Raw genomic sequence first — 20,746 nt, 5'->3', positions numbered from 1 at the left:
TCCAAAGTCCGTTTCGGGATGTGCCATTCTGGGTTAACGTTCTGTAAAAAATCGTCCTGCAACAGGGAGTGTGTGCAAAAATGGGCACAAAACGTTGTGTCCCAACGAAATCGGGAACAAAACGCGTCATCATCGAAACCCATTTCCATGTTCGTATGTCAAAAAGTACAACATTTTTTTCAAGGCGATTATCCCAATGTTTGATGCAAAGTTTTAATGTAACATCTTTTTATTTTTCATGATTTTGTTTAAGCTAAATTATTTGTTGTTAAATATAAGGCATATATTATTGCAGTCTTTTAATTTATTGGGTGTACAAGTAGAAAACCGCCGTTTTCCACTGGGTGGCGCCACCTTTGGAAGTCGGTGAGGGAATTTCGATCAGAAGCATCACATGGCAAGCTTAGGTATCGGTCAACAACTCTACATCATCTCGCTCGTCTATTCTCATTGTCCATTTTTTTGTTGGTGCGCGAAGATGTCGAAATTTGAACCGAATAAGCGTAATTTGCGGGAGATTTTGCTTTTCGCGATTCATTCGAAAAAATCTGCTGCTGAAGCGCGTCGAATGATTGTAGCAACATATAGTGAGTCGTGTATCAGTGAAAGAACGTGCCGAGAATGGTTCGTGAAATTCAAAAATGGTGATTATGACGTGGAAGTCAAGGATCGGCCGGGTCCCGTGAAAAAGTTTGAAGATGCAGCTTTGGAGGCTTTGTTGGATGAAGATTCTTGTCAGACACAACAAGAATCCATCACAGGAGCTCTCTATTTTGAATAATCAGTATGTAGCTATTTTTACGCAATAAAGCCTCAAACTATGAAAACAAACGGCGGTTTTCTACTTGTACACCTAATACTAATTTCCAATTAAGTTTAGTTATTTTCTCAAAAAGGTTTACTTACGAAGTTCGAAATCTTAAAAAATTGATTTCTACCTTGGACTTAAAAAAAACCGAAAGTAAAATATCTATAAGTCTGGACTGAAATACAACAGACAAAAACACCTTTTGACGAGGTAAAATTAGCGTAAAGATCGTACCTTGAACTCCCAAAACTTCTAATATCACATTTTGTGACGACTATTATTTATTTTACCATAAAATAATTACTTTAATTTTATTTAATTTGTTTCCTAATCGGCACAAAGCTGTACAATAAAATCAGCCTTGTTACTTAACCATTTCACAGCTTTGCTGTTTTTAAATTTTTTTGTTAGTTCTTTTTAAATTTGATTAAAATCGGACGAATATATCACATAGCTCCCATTGGATCAATCGGAATTGCAACAATATATAAATAAATAAATAAATATGTAAATGGCATTTAACAATACCTTGTCAACGATAACCGTAGCTCTAGTCGTTTGGAAGTTGTAGGCGTGTGAACTTTTTGAACTAAGCTGGTGGCATTCCAAAAAGTGTCAGAACAAAAGCTTTTCTGGTCGAGCTGCTTAATACTGTAAATACATCGCTTTGATACGCACATAAAAACCAAAAACAGAAAAACGTTCTCATTTGAAAAATGCTGTATTTGTCTTGTTAGTTGAATATATTTGTCGTTGGACGCGCATTTAAAGCCCAAAAGATCCATAAAGCTCCAGTATAAGACAACCATTTTTTCGCCCTTTCGCCCTCATTTCTCGAAAGTTAAGTGACTTTCTAAGACTCTTAGTATGCACAAACTTTTATAAAAGTGATACCTTTGGATTGATATATCATTTATTAAGCTCGGACTATTAGTTGACTTCGAACATTGCGGCTTTATATAGTAGCATCGCTGCGCACGCTTACCGGTGCGCATCTTCGCTACTGCCGTCCATAGTGATAAAAGTCAACTTTTTATTCTTTGATTTCGGTTCTGGAAATGATAAATCTACTCATCCTCTGGCATTCACACTTAGCCTATCAAAAGTGACAGTCTAAGTTGCCCCGTCCTTGCATTTTGTTCCAGTCGGCTTGGCTTTGCCTTTGCCAACGCGTGGCACTCCAATTATGCGAAAAAAAGCCTTCAATATTTTGTCATGTCTTTGATTTATTCGAGTTTCGAGTGCTCGAAATTTGTTACATGTGTCAGGCATTCCGTCTCAATATTGGCCAACTGTCGCCAGTGGCAACCCGAGAATGTTTCCAGCCCACTTTTCCGATGATGACGATGATGTCGGCGGGTGCATTGTGCAATCGCCGAGAACCCTTAATTGACACACATGAATGACGGTGCCAAGTACTGGGCTTGTTTTTTCAGCTTGCCTAATTGTTGAGGTAAAGCACAATCAATTTTTCATCTATCTCTGGCTCTGACCAAAACAAATACGCACACTCGCCGTTGAATGTCAATAAACCGCACAGATACCCGCACACACTGGCAGGAGTATCTGTGAGTTAAACAATAACAGGGCAGAGACAAATCCGTTACTCGCAACGCCATCGACGTCAACATTTCAGTAGCCATTTTCGCTGCGGTCGAAAGGGGCTCTGACGTCAGAGGCCGCCCGGGTGGTGAGTGCTATATGCTGTACTCTGCACTGAGAAAACAAACTAGTTCGAGGAACTTACCATTTGATATTTTTTCTGGACTTACTCAGTTACAATAAATGCCATCTTAAAATAATTGGATTAACTTTAGATTTGCTCAAACTTGCGTAGGAAATATTTGATTGGGCATACATATATTTTTAATTAGTTATGTTATGTTATCAGTTTACAAAATTTCATTTTTCATATTTTAACATCTAGATTACATTTTTGAAAAATCAACATTTAAAAAAAAAAATTCTGAAATGATTCTAAATAAACGTTTATTAATTATGAATCCCGTTGCGTAGTGCTTAATATATAATTTTTGCTAAACATATATAATAGTCTTTCAATTTAAAATTACAATACAACTATATTTATATATATATATATTTTTTTTTTTTGTATTTCCTTAAATGTCAATTACTTTTCTCAATGCATTCAATCGGTTACGAGATACCACACAGATTTATATTCCCTATCCATGTGCGTTTGTAATTTGGGGCAGCCAAAAAGCGTTTGCTATTTTAGGTCGTGTGTTGTAAGTGCGGGCATTGCTGCAGGCCAAAACGAATCCGAATCGATTTGGCCACTGGCCTAGGAAGTGCGGCTATTCCTCATCTGTCACGCTGAATGGAGGGGCGTGGCCCGGCTTAAATGACTTTCTGGTGCCGGCAGAAAAAGGATATTCAGGGCAACCGCCTTTTAAAGAGTCCAGCCCCTAGCCACTTGATTTCCGCCCTTTCAAACACTTTGCTTAGTACATTGGTTCAAATTTTCCACTTCAGTTCATCAAATATTTAACCGCAGGGGAAAGGAGCAGTGGCATCCGTGTAAACATCCACGAGTTCGGGAAGCGGCTAAGACCGCAACCAAAACAAACTCAAACAAAGCGAGCAAATCTGGAAATCTTTCTAATTGTGCCAACTCAATCAAATCGCTCTCCCTTGCCTCGCGAGGCTCTTGTTTTGCTTTCCGCTTGGATTTCCGTGTTTCTTGAGCGGTCCATTTCTGATTTCCCAATAGAAATGACCAAAAATAAAACTTTTTTTAAATATGAAAAACAAATTAGAGAAATAAAATGAAACATAACAATATGGCTGATGTAATTCCTTAATAGGATCTACCCAATAAATTTATACATTATAAGCATTAAAAAAGTTTAATAATTGGAACAACATTTTTTACAAATAGTTTCTGAGCAGAGTATAAAATGTAACATAATTGTGCCAAATGCAATGACTAAAAATTAGTTTTCGAATTTCCTTGCTTTCAAAAATTATTGAGCAAAAGCCATTAAAAAAAGTAACATGTTTAGCAATTTCATACAATTGTAAAATATTTGTAAAATTGTGAAAATAGCTACAAAATTAAAAATTAATTAATTCATTTCTAATTTGTTGTGAAATTATTATATGTATCTTTTAGTTGAAAGAGTTATTTAAGACTAATTAAAAATAAATTGGTTCAGTAATATTTCGGGTGGAAATATAAAATAATAAAATTTAGAGACCGGAGGAGTACAGTGCACCCATTTTCAACGGCTTCCGACTTCTGACTTACAATTGGAAACAAGTTGGCTTTTGAAAAACGCCTGATAGCAAACAAAATTTCCTCTAATTTTTCCCAGAAACTGTTTAAGTAGCAATCGTCACTACTTTTTTAACTCACAAGGAGGTTTTTTTTGTTTAAAAGAAAGCAAGGAAAATATTTTCAAAATTTAAGTATACTAAATCATTGATAGCCAAGGAATTTCATTTATTTTAATTCCAAAACTGTCATCCCCGTTGACCAAGCTGCCCTGGTTGCTTAGTTGACCAGGTGGGGCAAATGTGTAAGGTCAGCATAAGATCATGCTGTATTTTTGTATGTGCCGAAAGACGCGAGCGTCCCTCAATCCAGCCATCGATTTGTTTGTTTGCCTGTCTATTTTTATAGATCACCGGCCATTCTCCTCCAGCACGCTTCTGTTTATCGAAGACGAAACTGTTTTTATTGTTCAAGAAATTATATTCAGCAACTCATGAGCATGAACACACCTCCCAATCTTGCATCGCCTCCAGGGAAAACGGGGGCAAGTGAGGTGTAGCGTCATCAATTTCCACTGAAGGCTGTCCGGGCGTCGATCAAAGTGAAAAGTCAAAGGGTTCGCTCGCCGGAGGGAAACCTCTACAGAATTGCGGGCGGAAATGTATTTTAACACATCCAAACACTAGGAAAAATCGGTTTTTGTACGTTTAAAATAAGTATTATGTAAGTTTACTTTTAATATTAGGTATTCTTCCCAAATGTATCTAAGATTAAGAAAAACCATAACACGGTTACCTAAATAAGCAAATGAAATTATCATTTTTTGATTGTCAATCATGAAGTTAAGGTGCCCAAATATATGTTCTATATAAAGATTACATTTTGTATTTTGCTAAAATAATATTTTTGAAATGGAAAAGTAATTTTTAATATTTTATGTCTTTTCCTGCAAATTAGAAGACCTGAATGTGCTTAACATTTTTTTTTACTTTTGAGGATGACATGACGGAAAAGCGTGGAAATCGGGTTGCAAATGGGTTAAAGTTAGGGTACGAGGCTTGGAGTTCAGCTTTGGTGCCTACTTTTATGTTTATGGGTTGGCGTTGCCGGCAATTTTCGCCGTGCTTCCTTTTTGCCCGTGGCAGACATCCTCTGCTGCCCTTAATAGGAGACTTTGTTGGCGGAGTTATTTTCGGCATAAAACATTTTCGAGCATTAATTACGCATTCATGGCACGTACTTGTCGGTCTTTTTACGTAAATAAAATTAAAAGTTTTCCCTCGGCCGAACACCCAGCGCCTCTCCTTTTTTGTTTCCATCACGCTGGCAATAAAACAAAGTAACACCAACTGTTTAGCTGGCCAATTAACAGCAATTAAATCGTGCAGAAATACAAAGAACGAAAATTTCTGCATCAGTCGGCTGGCCCAGTTTAAAGTGAGAGGTGAAAGCTGGCGAAGGAAAACGGAAAACCTTTTATGATGACCACGGCACTGGAAAACTGAAAGCAAACAAAGGTCAATTGTGCGAAGCTATACCTTCCAAATCCTCGACATCCGTAGGTTTTATCAGCTATTTGTTAAAACTTAGTGTTTTTGTACTCGAGTTATAATATAATATTAAACACATAAAATCATATTTTGGAGAAATATAACCCATTATTCTTAATTTGATAAAAAACTGGTACTTTTTTTAATCAACTTTAAATAGACTTCAAATGAAATGAGTTCATTAAAAAATATTTATTTAAACTGTTATTTAAAAGGGTATTTAAAACCTTGAAAAATATTAACAAAACCCAAAAAATCAGTATTCCCCATTTTTAAATACATCAATGAGTGTACATTCTCACTCATCGATTTTCAATTTATGTGGTGAGCTTTTATTTATTTTTTTTTTTTGCCAAACAATATTTCTATTTCGAATGGATGGTTTTAATGCTACTTGCCTGGGGCTATTGACATTTTTGATCGCATGGTGTTGGTCCAAAGCTTAGAGCCAAATCCACGCGCGAATCTCATTTATATTTAATTTTTTCATTTCAAATCGCTTCGGCGTCATACTTTGTGCACTTGATCCTCGTAAAAAGAGGACGTGACATTACATACCACGCTGACAATGGGTTCGCGACGTTGAGTGGAAACTGCATGGCATCGGATGCGGACAATAAATTTGATTCAATTGCTGTCACAAAAGCGGGAGCTCTGTGTATTGGATCCCCAGTCTCGTCCCCTCCAGAAACAGTTGTCATCTCCCTTTGTTGGCACCGCCTCCAGTCTTGCAGCTGATTGTGCATGACCAGCATTTGATAAAGGAGCTGTGGAACTATGGAACTATATAGCCCTGCTGCAAATACAGCCGTTCTGTACCGAAGCGAAATAACAATGACAGCGAGCTTTTCGCTTTCTCCGTCGCCGTCTTTGTGGCTCCCCGTCGCCATTCCCCTCCCTTCCGGTCCTTCATTTGACAAGCGGAAGTGTGCAAAAAAGCAAAAAGCGACGCGACCAGACGCCACGCTTTAAGCGTGGTTCCTGCGGTACGTGACCAGCGTTGTCTGGTACAGGGTATTAGGAGAAAAGTTGTACGCTTAAAACTACTGTAGAAGTTCAAATATGCAGCTCACTTTCCAAAAAACTTATTAAAACCTCATTTGACTACGTTCCACCTTGCCTGCATAGGGTTGTCCTTGAAATGTTATGTTATATATTCACCAATTTTGAATCTGTATAATAGAAAGAAATAATAAAAATCAAACAATACCTCTTAAAACAAAAAAACTTAATAAATAAAATAAATATATTTAATATAAAAATTTAAACGTTCTTATATTTTATAATATAATATTATTTAAATAACAATTATTTTAAGTTGTAAAAATGATTTTTGCCTTTTTGGACCTCAAACGGTTATACGTCATAGTTTATAAACGTAACCTAGCTTTATTACTCAACAGAATGACTCTAAGAGCCTATGAACCATTACTTTACGCAATAAAGTTATATTATGACGTCATTGCAGATGGCGCCACCTAAGCCCCGATTTTTTTCTGGGCGCATATTTATTTTAAAGTTTGGTAACTGAGTTGAGTAATGGGTATCTAATAGTCGGGGCACTCTACATTGTCGTTGATTCTTGTTTATCCTTAGTTCTGGTAAAGCAATCTATAGAGAAACTTTTCAATTTAAATTTGTAAGTAAGGGTTATCATTTTAAGTTCCCACTGTTCTCAATAGAGACAAATTGTGTAACCAACCTTCTCTTAAAAAAATTAAAATAAAATTAAAATCTTTGAAAAACACTTGGAGATTATTGAAAACAAGAAAGGAAGCAAACTTTGGCAAGCCGAAGTTCATATACTCTTGCAGCTATTGCTAAAATATTCTTGCAAACATTAAAATTATTATTTACATGCGTTTATGTTTTAAATCATTGAAGCCATTATGATTTGCTGCTCAGTTATTCGAAAGTTCCTATGGCAGCTATATAATATCGGTTTACCGATTTTAATCAAATTAAAACCGTCATTCTGAACTGTCAAATTATTAATGAGCCAAAAAGAATTTAAAAAAAAAACAAAATATAAAAGTTAAATTAAAAAACAAATTTTTTTAATATTTTTATTGTTCCCATGGGAGCTTTGTGTTATAGTCGTCCGATTTTGATTTTGATGAAATTTAAACCGTAATTTTGAAATATTTTAGCATTACTAAATGTCGAAGAACTACAAAAAAATTCAAAATAGCAAAGTTATAATTTTTTTTTTATTTTTTTTTTTTCAAATTGTTTCTTTGGGAGCTATATGCTATAGTCGTTCGGTCCGGCTGGTTCCGACTTATATTCTACCTGCAATGGAAAGACAACTTTTGGGAAAGTTTCATTCAGATAGTTTTAAAACGGAGAGACTAGTTTGCGTAGAACCGGACGGACAGAGGGAAGGACAGACGGACAGGGCTAGATCAACTCTTCTAGTGATGCTGATCAAGAATATATATATCAATAATAGGGTCGGAAACGTCTCCTTCAGTGCGTTGCAAACTTCTGACTGAAATTATAATATCCTCTGCAAGGGTATAAAAATATGTTGGATGTACTCAGCAGACATTCGTGGTCAGCCCTGTCAAAGTCAGTGGAAACAGAATTGCATTTTATACGACAGCCACGCCCAATCATATATCACTAGTTTTAATTGCTCAAGGGCTTCCCTTCCGCTTCTGACTGTCGTGTTTTTTGCGTTACACTCTCGTGTTTATTTAGTGCAACATATGTCCGGTCTCTTCTACCAAGTGCAGTTCGATTCCGCGGGGCCTGTTGTGCGAAATTTGTTTCTGGGGAGGTATACGGGAACAAAAGGTAGACTATTACAACGGTTATGAATAAAATTCTTAAATATATATACAAAGTAAACAAAAATTCGTTGTTGTTTCTTACATAATCGTTCTATTTTTCTTTCGCATCTGACCATCGATGTGGGAAGTTAAACCGTCAGCTTACGGCGTTTAGCAGACGGGTAAACCGCATACCACCACACAGGCAGCATCATGTGCCACATGCAACACGGTTTCAAGCCTGCAGCTCCGTTGACACACTCCCCAAAAAGTATGCTAACAGTTTTGTATAGTGCTTTCAGAAAACATGGTGTCTAATATAGAATTCAATAGCACATGCTTACACTTGCATAAAAATCGGCAATTGTCCTTGTATAGAATATTAAAATAAATAATAAATGGCTGCAAACTTGAATATCATCTTCGACTTGCCAAACTTTGCTTCCTTCAAATCTGCAAAACAAAGTTTTTTATAATTAATACTTAACAACTTGTCTTTAAAAATTAACTTATTTAAATTTAACGAGAAAATAATAAAATTAAAATTAAAGTCTAACAAGCTCTGATTTAAGCCTAAAACTTTTTAAAAATTTACATTCAATGTGTAAATATTAGAATTTCATTTCTCAAATGTTTGAAATTAATTTCAGAGTTTAAAACTAAAACTAGGATGGAGGCTAACTTTGGCAAGCCAAAATTTTAACACCCTTGCAGACTTTGCCGAAATAGCTTATATACTGCGCGAAATATCCTGAAAAGTATACAATTTTAAGCGATTTCACCCTATTGTTTCTATGGGAGCTATTGGCACGCGCTTATAGCTTTTACACTGCGCGAAATATCTTCAATTCTTGCATGTTATATCCGATTGTTCCTATGTGCACTATAGGATGTTGACGACATAGTACATATGTTTAAGGACAACTGTGAAAGCTCAATCGCTAGCTTTTAAACTAAGCTCACAAACGGTATTAAATTAGACAGTTAGACGGATAGACGGACATGGCTATATCGACTCCCGATCCTGATCAAGAATATATATACTTAAGGGGGTCGCAAACGTCTCCTTCACTGCGTTACAAACTTTCGACCAAAACTATCTGCAAGAGTACAAAAAACGAAAGAATATTGTATTTTAACATGATCACAATGAGACCTTATGTCGGTTAGCTGGAGACCTAAGCTTTCTATCCTCATAATTTATCGCCTGATTCTAAACCAGAAACATTATCATAAAAGCTTGAATGCCAATCCGATTAGAGTTTTATTTGAATCAACCTTTCTTAATTATACAAAAAAGTTTTAAAGCAAAGTTTTGTGAAGTTTTTCAGTACCTCCCTCATGGCTATTGATGAGCATTGTCGCTGACAGTATTCACGATCCTACATCCAAATAGCCACCGGCTGATGTGCACTCAACTAAAATAAAATGGGAGCGAGTGAACTATGTGCACACTCCTTATTGACAATCTTGCAGTGTGTTTTTTCGCTTTCACTGACTGTTTGTATTATTGTCAGCCAAAAACAATGGAGAGAGTTACTGGGAGTGCACGACCCACGCATCAGATAAACAATAATGTCAATTTATTAAAAGCAAACACTCGTTGCCATTCATATTCAGCGAGGTAAACATTTTTCGCACTCAACGCCATGAATGCCAAAGGGAAGAGCAATCGATTGAAAATATATTTGACTTTATGCATGGTTTGCGCTGTTTTGTTGGATTTATTTTTGCCGATCAAATCAGGAACGTTAATTAAAACGCGATTCGTCTCAGACTTTTTTGAGCTCTGTTTGGTGACGGACATATATCCCTTTGCATATATTCACGCCTTAAATAATTAAACCGTGCTGGTTCTGCATGTCCTCGTGATGGAGCCAAATAATATATTTACGACCTGACATCAATTTATTTTAAATTACTTATATACTGCACTCTTGTCTGAACGAGTTCGACACAAAGCTCCTTTATCATTTAAAATGTTTCGCAATTGGGGTTACATTAAAAGAATGCTATTTAATTGGCAAATAGTTGAAACAGTTTGTAAGTTGATAAATACTAATCTTAAGGATATAAAAAATTAGGACTCGTGTAGAATACGACACTAAAAAAAAAACAAATACAATCGGTATTGATTAAAAGTCGATTACGTACTTAAAGTACGTAACTTAAGTACCAATCGAAATCAAATCCAAACCAAGTACAAAAATGCTAAAAATTATTTAAGTTGTAAAATGATTAAGAAACGAATTTTTTAAAGTTTTTTATTTGTCAACAAAGTAATCTCAGCTAAACAAACAAAAGTAAGTAAATTTAGTAAAGAGTAGTTTTACTTCGTTTAAATATGGAACAATAATGATAAGATTCAAGTTTGTATTCTATCTGAGAAAATAAAATTAAGCCGAGCTGTAGGGAAATTCGCATTTCGATCAGGGACAGGGTCAGTTGTCACACAAATTGGACTGCCAAACTAATAAAAGAAAAGAAGGCGCAATTGCTTTCGTAATATTCGTTAGATAGTAAATAATAGCAATTAAATAGTAAGTTTTTAAAACAACAAATAAACTAGTTGCCAAAAATTCCAATATTAGAGTAAAAAATAAGAAACTAAATTTTTTATTTAAATAAAATATTTGTTTATGATTACCTTTTAACTAATTTATGACTCGCAAAAAAATTGTTCGACGTAAAGCACTGATATCCGTACTTTATTTCCTGCTTGTTTTTTAATCGCTTACGCTTTCATTACTTGGGTGTCCCCCAATTTTTTGTGGGACTTCTTTTATGGGCTAGAAAAAATAGAAACACCGAAATTACGACTTAAGACCTGTTTATTTTGAAAACTTGAAGACCAGTTTAGCACAAAATTAACAATTTGATGAAAATCAGTTTTTAACTAAAACTTTTATGTTCAGAATGGCTCGCATGGTGCACTGGACACCTTTTAAAATGAATATTATAAAAAACACGAAAAACAAGAGGTTCAAAATATTTTTGAATGAATGTATTGCTTAGGAAAATCATGTTTTTGCCGTTCATTTTACTTAGGCGACGAAGATTCGAGGCAAAACTTAACCGACAGCTACTAAAAGATTTTACGACCTTTTAATTACTTAAACCAAAAATGTCCCATTTTATACCCTTGCAGAAGGGTATACGCTACCAGCGTGTTTGTATTACTATTTCATTACATGCCCACAGTTATTTATTAGGAATAGATAATTACTTACGGTTTTCACTATTTTAAAACGAACGACTAAATAATACTACAAAATAATATTTAGTATTTCTTATTGCTTTAAAGATTTATAAGCTTCGGCTTGGCAAAATTACTAATAATAATTTTATAATGCCTAACATAATATAAAAATGTATATTTTGCGCATTTAGTGTTCACTAAATTTTTAAATTAATTTAATTTTAATTTTGTTTTTAGCATTTCATATTTATTTAAGGTATTTATAGTTTAATTTTATTTAATTGAATACATGTTTAATTTTCGATTTGCGTATTTAATATTGAAAAAACCTTTTATATATTTATGTTTACAAAAAAACTTCTCTATTACATTTCTTATTATATTATTTGAAGTAAAATTCGAACTTGTTCATTCCTTTTTGTAATAGGCAAAAAATACTTCCACTTGAGTATTAATTTCGCGTTGTCAACAAAAGATTATTTGAATCTTTATTTATTTTCCAGATTGCATTAATAAATCCATATTTATTAGCTATTTGAATAATAAATATAAGAAACCCTTTTCTGATATGTATTAAAATGTGCCTTGATTGAGTGTTCCATAAAATCATAAATCTTGATTAACTAATTACAATTCGCTTGCGAGGGAAATCTCGTTTTTGAATAAATAAAATGGTTATTGATGTGCTGGAAAAAACTGATTTTTTGGCCTGCGATCAGAGTGCGGCGGCCATTAAACAGGCCCAGAATGGCAAAGGCCATAAAAAACGCAATATGCTGCTGTTTTATTTGATTTACTTTTATTATTGTTCTACTCAAAGATAGAGGGACGGTGGACCGTTGAAGTATAATGATTTGGCGGGCCAATTTTAAGCATAAAAAGAAGGGAAAATGGTTCTGTGTTGGACATTTATGTGCTAGATTTTATGGCGTTTTTGTTTCGGCTAAAACAATAAGAGCTCCAACACAAACATACTAAAAGCATATACATATATGTATGTACGAGGACAAGCTGAATCGGAATCTGATGCTCATTGTGTGCGGATGAAGCGAACGCATAATCTAATAATATTTTATGTGGACAGCATAAAAAGCATAGTACTTGAAGGTCCGTTGAACCCTCTTTCCGTCCTTCTCTGGGTTATTTTTTTACGCCAATGTCAAAGAGCGGCAGGATGTGCGTATCCATCGACCAACAAAGACAGAAAAGTCCAAGCCAATTTACTGAAGTTTGGCCGTTGGACAAGGGCCATTACGAGCAGAAAGCACGCGAATATCCAAATATCGAGCTTCCTAGAATGCGAATTTTATGATGATGCCTGAAAAATACTAACCAGCACACACACCCACCATTAACGGCGCAATTAACATTCAGATTGCGCATAAGCCATGTATGCTGCACTATTTATTTCTGAGTTTCATTTGCATTTTCATTGGGTTATTATCCAAGCATTGCAGGAACTCGCAACGAGCTCCGGGCATTAAGGACAAATGAGCTGAGAGTAATGGCAGCACGAGTCTCTATTAAGATTTTACGAGCTAAAAGGGACAAACTACTTTTGCGTTTAACGGAAAACGCTCGTGAAATATCATTTTCCATTTTTATCCATTCTCCATTTGGTCCCTCCGCAATTTTACTTGTTAAGTGCTCGGCAGTGTATAAAATGATAAGTTAGCCAATCAGTTGATTATAGCCATCTAAATATAACATCAGCGAGACAAAAGCTTTAGAGAAAGATTTGTGAAATGAATAAATAAAAACGCTAAATGGCCAGAGAGTAAAAATAAACGCCAACCGAATTGAGAACGCAGAAAAGCCAAGCCAACAAATATAAGCATATATATCAGGAACAATCCCCCCTCTATTTTATAATATATATCGTATATAGATACCCTGCCTGTCTGTCTGTGGCTGACACATCATACCTACATGCCTTTGCTCTGCATTTGTGTGTGCGTGGGCGTTTGATTGCCATGTGTGTGTGTGTGTGCTACCCGAAATGCCTTAAACTCTCGTGACGTCACAACTGTGACAGAGAATCCGCGGGGAAATTATGCCATTGATTAACCCACAGCACGTGATTATGGCCATCCCAACGATGATGATGACGATGTTGATGTTGATGATGATGACTAGGCCAGTAATGACGTGTCAAACGGCAGGCGACACTACCCACACACACACACACACGTGCAAAGAGGCAGACATATGGCGGAAACTAAAATTGGCTAATGGCCATTGGCACGCTCTCCATATGCTAGTTTTCAAAGTGGGATATTTTCTGGGCACTTAAGGGCACTAAGAGACGTGGGAAAAATAAATTGAAAAGGTTTTTTTCTTATTTCTTATGCGTTGGTAATTATCATAAAAGTAATGAAAAATGGTTTGGTCATTGAAGGCACATTTTAAACACATTGTATACAATTTGATTATGACCGACTGTTTAACAAGTCCTATTCAGCCAAACTTTAAAAATCATATTGATCAATATCTTTTCTATATCGAAAACAAACTCCATAAGGAAATAAATAACTTAGATAAACATTTTAGAGAAGAATTATTATTTTTCTTTAAGCTTTTGAAACTTATATTTAATCTCCATTTCCTTGGACTTCTTTAAGTCTGCTCAGCGAAAATCCTTGTGAAGTCCAAGCTTTTTAGAAATTCCTTAGGATGACTAAGCTCTTTTATATTCACGTAATCTAATTAATAATAATTAATGAAGAATCCAAGTTCACGGTTTTAAACATCTTTATTGATATTTGGTATAGTTGAATTATTAAAGCCACATAATGATAATTATTACAATCAACGTTTTAAAGCCACAAAATGGCATGTAATCGAAGTGAAGCTATGTCTATGTGGACTAATGTGTTTGCGAAGTTCTGCTGTATTAGACAGGCATCACAGGACCCTCTGGTCCATGGCCACTTGAGAACGGCTAAAAATATTTGCCAGAATGTGTGTGCGAGTGTGTGAAAGGTCGGGTCGTGTGTAGAAACGGGAGATTACAGTTTAAAGCAATTTGGTTCTCATCGCACACATTATGCAAAATGTATTGATTGCCGATGCTACAATCACGTACGCAGAACCCACGTATTTTTGTGGCGATGTACGGGGTGTTTGTCGATAGTTTGGCACTTACATTGCGAATTCGAAATGCAAATGCGAATGCCATAAATTATGCGTTCGCACTCCCGTCTGTCGCCCCTCAATGCCCCACTCCGCATTATTATGGAAATTACAATTTGTCACTATTTGTTATGTATTGCATATTTTCAGGCAAAATGAATATTGGCATCGCAGCACAGAAATGGGATAAATTGTCGCCGCGCGAATTTTTGCAGCTGCAGGAGTTGGCTTCATGTAAGTGAAAACCAGTAAATCAAATTGCACTAATCAATAACACTCATTTGCAAGGGGGAAATGCCAACCATGGCCAATTAGACAGGCCTTCATTTGAGCCTTTTATACTTTTTCTGGAACTGATAAATGGGCCAATTAAAGTGTTGCGCATTCCCTTTAAAATGCGTGCCACTGAAAATCACTTTAGCCAATGGATTGCATTTATTTAGATATAATATTATTTTATATTTTTTAGTTATAAGCCGACATCGCACATTGTAAAGGTAAAAAAGAAGAAACAATTAGTTTTTCCTTTTAAGTTTTATAACGTTTTACACAAATTTACAAAAACTGGGGACAGTGATGTCTGAGAGACTAGTTTGCGTAGAAACGTACGGACAGACGGACAGTCGAACAGACGGACATACGGACATGCCTAGATCGACCCTCCTAGTGATGCTGATCAAGAATATATATACTTTACAGGGTCGGAGATGTCTCCTTCACTGCGTTGCAAACTTCTGACTGAAATAATAATATCCTCTGCAAGGGTATAAACATGACAAAAAACCAAATTTAGGTTAAACATGGATCATGGATCACAGAATTTTATATTTAAAGAAAGTTCTTACTTGGATGAACTTTTTTCTAACTACTTGCAGATACATTTACATTTTTGCATCGTTAACACTGCAATTTCAGCAGCTTTCTCATGACAGCTTAAGCTCAAGCAGCGCATCTTTTTAAAGTGCGATTTGAGGCAACATCCTCTCCACACATCAGGTCCACATCGCTGTAGGTTATATCTGAAACTGTTTGCATTCTTTGCAGCAGATTCAAAGCTGTTTGACATGGCAAAGTAGTTTACCTTTGGGTGAGCACTGCGCTTCACTTCATCTCCTCAGGTTGCCTGGCTGAGGGAATTACACGGAACGGCAACGGGAATGCCGAGCTTAAAGATTATATTAGTTATGTTAGAATGTTAGTCAGAGACACACTGAGACCGGGAGGGGAACTGGGCGACTTTAAAGCCCCACATGGATAATGGAAGAATACTCAATTTAAACTCAAAGAAGATCGCCACGAACACGAAACTTTTGCAAAGAGAACTAGCAATCTCTCATATTCTTCAACGTTTTTTGAAATTTACCAACTAAATTAGTATGATTAATGGAGGAAATTGGAAAATGCTAGCGGCAAAGTTCAAGAACACCAAACCGAAGAATTCTTGAATACAATAATTTAAAGTGATTTTGCAATGTTCTTTGAATTGAGGTAGTCTTTTTATGCCCTTGCAGAGGGTATTATAATTTCAGTCAGAAGTTAGCAACGCAGTGAACGAGACGTTTCCGACCCCATAAAGTATATATATTCTTGATTAGCATCACTAGGAGAGTCGATCTAGCCATGTCCGTCTGTCCGTCCGTTTCTACGCAAACTAGTCCCTCAGTTTTAAAGCTATCTGCATGAAACTTTCCCAAAAGTTGTCTTTCTATTGCAGGTAGTATATAAGTCCGAACGAACCGGATCGGACGACTATAGCATATAGCTTACATAGGAACAATCGGAAAAATAAATGAAAAAAAATGATAAGTTTGCTGTTTTTTAACTTTTGTTTTTAGTTCTTCGACAAATAGTTAAAAATTTAATAATTTAAACCGAAAATTTCATCAAAATTGGACGACAATGACATAAATCCCCAATAAAAACAATAAAATATTAAAAAAAAATTTGTTTTAAATGTAGCTTTTCTAATTTGTAATATTTTTTAAAAATTTCTTTTGACTTATTAATAATTTGACAGTTCAGAATTACGATTTTAATTTTATTTAATCGGAAAACGATATATTAAATTTTTGCAATAGCTCTAAGGGTATTTTAGGTTGGGCTTGCCGAAGTTTGCTTCCTTCGGCCATGTTCTTTGAATTGAGGTAGTCTTTTTTTGTTTGGTTTGGATCTGTCGGCGGCACTTGTACAGCAATTTGAGATTGTAGCCAGTCCTGAGGGCGTGCCACAGGATATATGGGTGCGGCGCAGGTGCTTATTAGAGTGCGGTTAAACTGTTTTCAGTCTGCGATGCAGCTTCGAACGAAAGCCATCAAAAGTGTCAGCTGCAGCTGTCGTCGCCATGGAACAGAAACTAGAGCTGCATTTAAGTGCAGATACTCTGCACAATTGCGGTTGTACACTGGTATACACACAGCTCCCATTAGGTTAATAAAACCCTTGGCGCAAAAATTCGGGCGGAGTTTATTCCGGGCATTTGCGGCATGTCAACCAACTGGCCCAAGTCATCCAGCCCGTCCGTACCCACCCGCATTTACTTGCACGAACCACTTGTTTTCCATTAGTTAATTATCCCGACCGCGCTGCAGATCACCCACCCAAGTCACCGTCACCTGGGGAAAAACACCTGTCCACCTCGGCTGGCCCACTTAAGACGTCGAACTCATTTTGCTGGCGCCAGAAGTGCCAGAAGAGCCAGTCGAGCGATGGACGTGTGTCCTGCTGCCACGCAGCACTGCTAAACTGAACTTTGCATAATCCCTGGTTTACACCGCTCACCTGTACCCTTTCACCTGTCTTCCACCTTGCAGATTCCACCCGAAAGCTGCAGGATGTGCTGCGGGAGTTCAGCTCGCCGAGTGCCGCCACCACGCCCAAGTGCATTCCGGATGGGGTAAGTGTTGCCAAGACGTCCTGCTCCGCTCCTGCAATTAAATGAAAGCGGATGAGCTAGAGCCTGGGTAGGAGTTGATATTGGGGAAAAGGGAAAGGGAGCGGGAAAGGGGAGACCCTACTCAAAGCACAAGTCAAGGACTCGGTTTGATTCGGCTCGGGTTACGTCTTACACTTAATTCTCTACCTGGCGACTTGGGAAGTCCGACGAAAGGCGATTCGGTTGAGCTTACGGAAACTCACATGTGCGCACTGAGGAAAATAGAAACTTAAATGTGGAAAGAAAATATAACAAATTGTTTGTGTTAGTTCCTTAAAATGTATTAAAAAAATCGAAAATATACTTTTTAATTAAATTGTTCTTTTGAGTTTTAAAGCACTGATTTATTGTTTCTGTGGCACAATTGAATTTCGAATTAGAAAAAGCATTTCACAATTAATTTGGAGAAATAATTAATCCTACTTATATTTAAGCAGCAATGCAATTGTGAACAAGATAGCAAATATAAATCCCTGAAAATAGTCTTATATATGTGAATGAATTGTTAAGTTTACTGACTCGGCTTTGTATCAATTTCAAGAAATTTGACTTTAGAAATGATACAGTTTTTTCTTAGTATTCTCGGACTGACAGCATACAGCTTCTGCATTACAGAATAGAGATTAGAGAAAGGCTGAGTAAAAGGGCAACCAGGTGGGGCGAAAGATTGAAAGTAAATCTGCTTATACGTACAATAAATCACAGACTTTTCAAGTTTACGCCTGAATGGCAAATTGAAATTGAATCCCAACAGAGCAGACACTGAGCTGGCCACCCTTGTCCCCGAATGAATATCCTGACAAGTTTATACACACTAAATTAATTTGAAACTGCCTGCAACGCCATCAATTTGGTTGGAACAGGAGATGGGAGCAAGCGCCGCTGGAGCTGCATAAATTGTAGCTCTTTCATCGGGGACAAGCGAATCCAATGCTCAGATCACTCTGGCGTTTCCAACACGATGGACATGAGCCAGAGGGCTTGCAGTTTGCATAGTAATATACATTTTTAATTTGGGACTTTGTAATCATTCAAGCCAGATGCATATGCAAACGAAAGACATTCTTAGGTTTCCTTTCGTTTTCTGGTTTATCATTTGTTTTCCCAGCGTAACGAAATGGAAAAAGTATAATTAAGTTTCCGTCACTCCGACCAACCCCTGGTTTTCCACATGCGGGACTCGGATGTGAGTGAATGATTCCCATGGAATTCACTTTGATATCGAACTCACTGCTGCCGGAGATGTTCGAGTACTTCTGGGAATCACTGTTTGTCATTGCATGGAATTTTCCGAACAAAAGTAATTCCCGTAAATATTTCAGTGGGCCAAATGAATTGAGATGCCACGAGATGTACGCTGCTTGGCAACATGTTTTTCTATTCCGGGAAAAGCTGCTTACATGTCCCCTTCTTCAGAAGATTAAACTTTTACCCAAGGATTGTCTTAAAGCCCGTCTGCTCCAATTAAGGTTAATTAAGAGCAGCTTGTCGTCAGGTGGCACTGAAAAATGATATGTTTTCCGCTGTTTTCCCCATCAATTGGTCACTATGGGTGAGAGCTTTAAAAGCGGAAGGGTGAAAAATGGGGTTTAGAGCCCATATGGTCATAATTTATGCCCCGAACACTGCGATGCATAATGAATGCAAAGCGCAGATTATGTTTGCCGGAGTGGAGTGAAGATGAGTGCCAAATGGCCCGTATGCGCGACTTTGTGTGCGTGTTTGTGATTAGAGAGTGTAATGAATATCACGCATACGCACCGAACGCCCGAAATGTGCTTGAATATTTATTCATTAAGCCACGCGCTCACGCATAGCGTCACATAACGCATCCATGGGAATACCAGATTGAAGCCACATATACAGTCGAGATCAAAATAATACTTCCAAACACTGTGCGCAGAACTGAAAACTTATTTTTACTGTGTTTGTGCGACAGCCACTTCATGCAATTATTTCATGAAACGGGAAAATATGTGTGTGCATAAACACAATGTCATGTATTCGCTTACACACGAAAGTTGACTATGAAATCAAATTAAATGCGTGAATTGGTGAGGCGCAGCCAAGTTGGGTACATTATTTCATGCATCCGTCTGAATCGCGTAAACATGGGCTTGTTTAATTTCATGTATTCAAGAATTCTTGAAATTCATAGCATAGAGAATTGTTAATTTTTAGCCTATATATCAGGGAAAATAATGTCCCTAAAGTCAATTCAACCAAATTCGTATAGAATTTAAGAATGGATTACACTCAGAAAACTAGATTCCTAAAATCAAGGAAAACAAGGCCTTAGGAATAATTGCCTTAAATTTGTGCTTTTCATACAACATTTGGGAAAATATGAGCTTAAACTCAATTATTCCCAAAATTAAATCAAATTTTCCTAAAATTAGAAAAGAAAGTCATATTCATTTAAAATTTGATTGCAAAATTGATTGACTACTGGCAGTTATAAAAATCATTATTAAAATAATTTATAATTAATATTTTAACTAAATAATGAAAACTCAATAACGGGTTAGCTTTGCATCACTTGAAAAGACGTTACTGCACACACCAAACAAAAACATTTCAAACATTATAGAATTTTTGTATTTTAATAATACTTGCTTAGTTCCTTTTTGTGTTATTTTAAATTTTGAGAAAGATAAAAGTAGCAAGAAAAGTGAAATAAAATAATTTGTTTTATATTAAAATAAAATAAATTAAACTTAAATAGCCCCACACTAATTGTTATTATTTATTTATAAAGAAAAACGATATCTATCGAATATATAATTTAGGGCCATAAAATAATTTCATCCAAAGGTTAAGGATATTAGAAATATTTTGTTGACTGAAAAAAAGAACCTAAAAAATAAATACCAACTAACTGACACGTTTAAAGTTTTAAGCAGTTAAATCGTTGAAAACTGTGCTATTTTTTCGGCCTCAACCGTACATATGGAACAAGTTAAATGAAGGAAGCCTCTGAGAAGTAATGAACAGGAGCAGAGGGAGAGCTCTTCGCACGCGTATCGCGTTGCTCCTTGCTGTCTAAATAAATTTTGCTAGCGCGATTCGCGCCATTATTATAGTGCCTGTGGGTGTGTGTGTGACTGGGCTGT

At 36.3% G+C, this 20,746-nt stretch overlaps 1 protein-coding gene and 1 long non-coding RNA gene across 4 annotated transcripts in view; one reads left to right on the top strand and one right to left on the bottom strand.

Moving 5' to 3' along the window:
- The window catches only part of LOC108149571 (diacylglycerol kinase 1), a 58,463-nt gene that overhangs the window by 6,818 nt on the left and 30,899 nt on the right, over nt 1–20,746 (top strand). For all 3 annotated transcript variants that reach the window (XM_041707560.1, XM_041707557.1, XM_041707559.1), the window contains exons 3-4: nt 14,852–14,935; nt 17,512–17,594. In XM_041707560.1, coding sequence (XP_041563494.1) covers nt 14,857–14,935; nt 17,512–17,594 — 162 coding nt within the window. In that variant the 5' untranslated portion in view covers nt 14,852–14,856. The remainder of the gene's footprint in view (nt 1–14,851; nt 14,936–17,511; nt 17,595–20,746) is intronic.
- LOC121466866 lies at nt 8,396–20,158 on the bottom strand. The gene is made up of 4 exons (XR_005977032.1): nt 17,781–20,158; nt 17,480–17,625; nt 8,715–8,823; nt 8,396–8,646 (listed from the first exon to the last, which is right to left on the bottom strand). It is a non-coding gene; the product is annotated as an uncharacterized LOC121466866 (long non-coding RNA).

Source organism: Drosophila elegans, unplaced genomic scaffold (assembly GCF_018152505.1).
Source record: "Drosophila elegans isolate 14027-0461.03 unplaced genomic scaffold, ASM1815250v1 contig_133, whole genome shotgun sequence".
NCBI lineage: Eukaryota > Metazoa > Arthropoda > Insecta > Diptera > Drosophilidae > Drosophila > Drosophila elegans.
The sequence above is the reverse complement of the archived record's forward strand: the minus strand, read 5'-3'. Positions and strand labels throughout refer to the sequence as shown.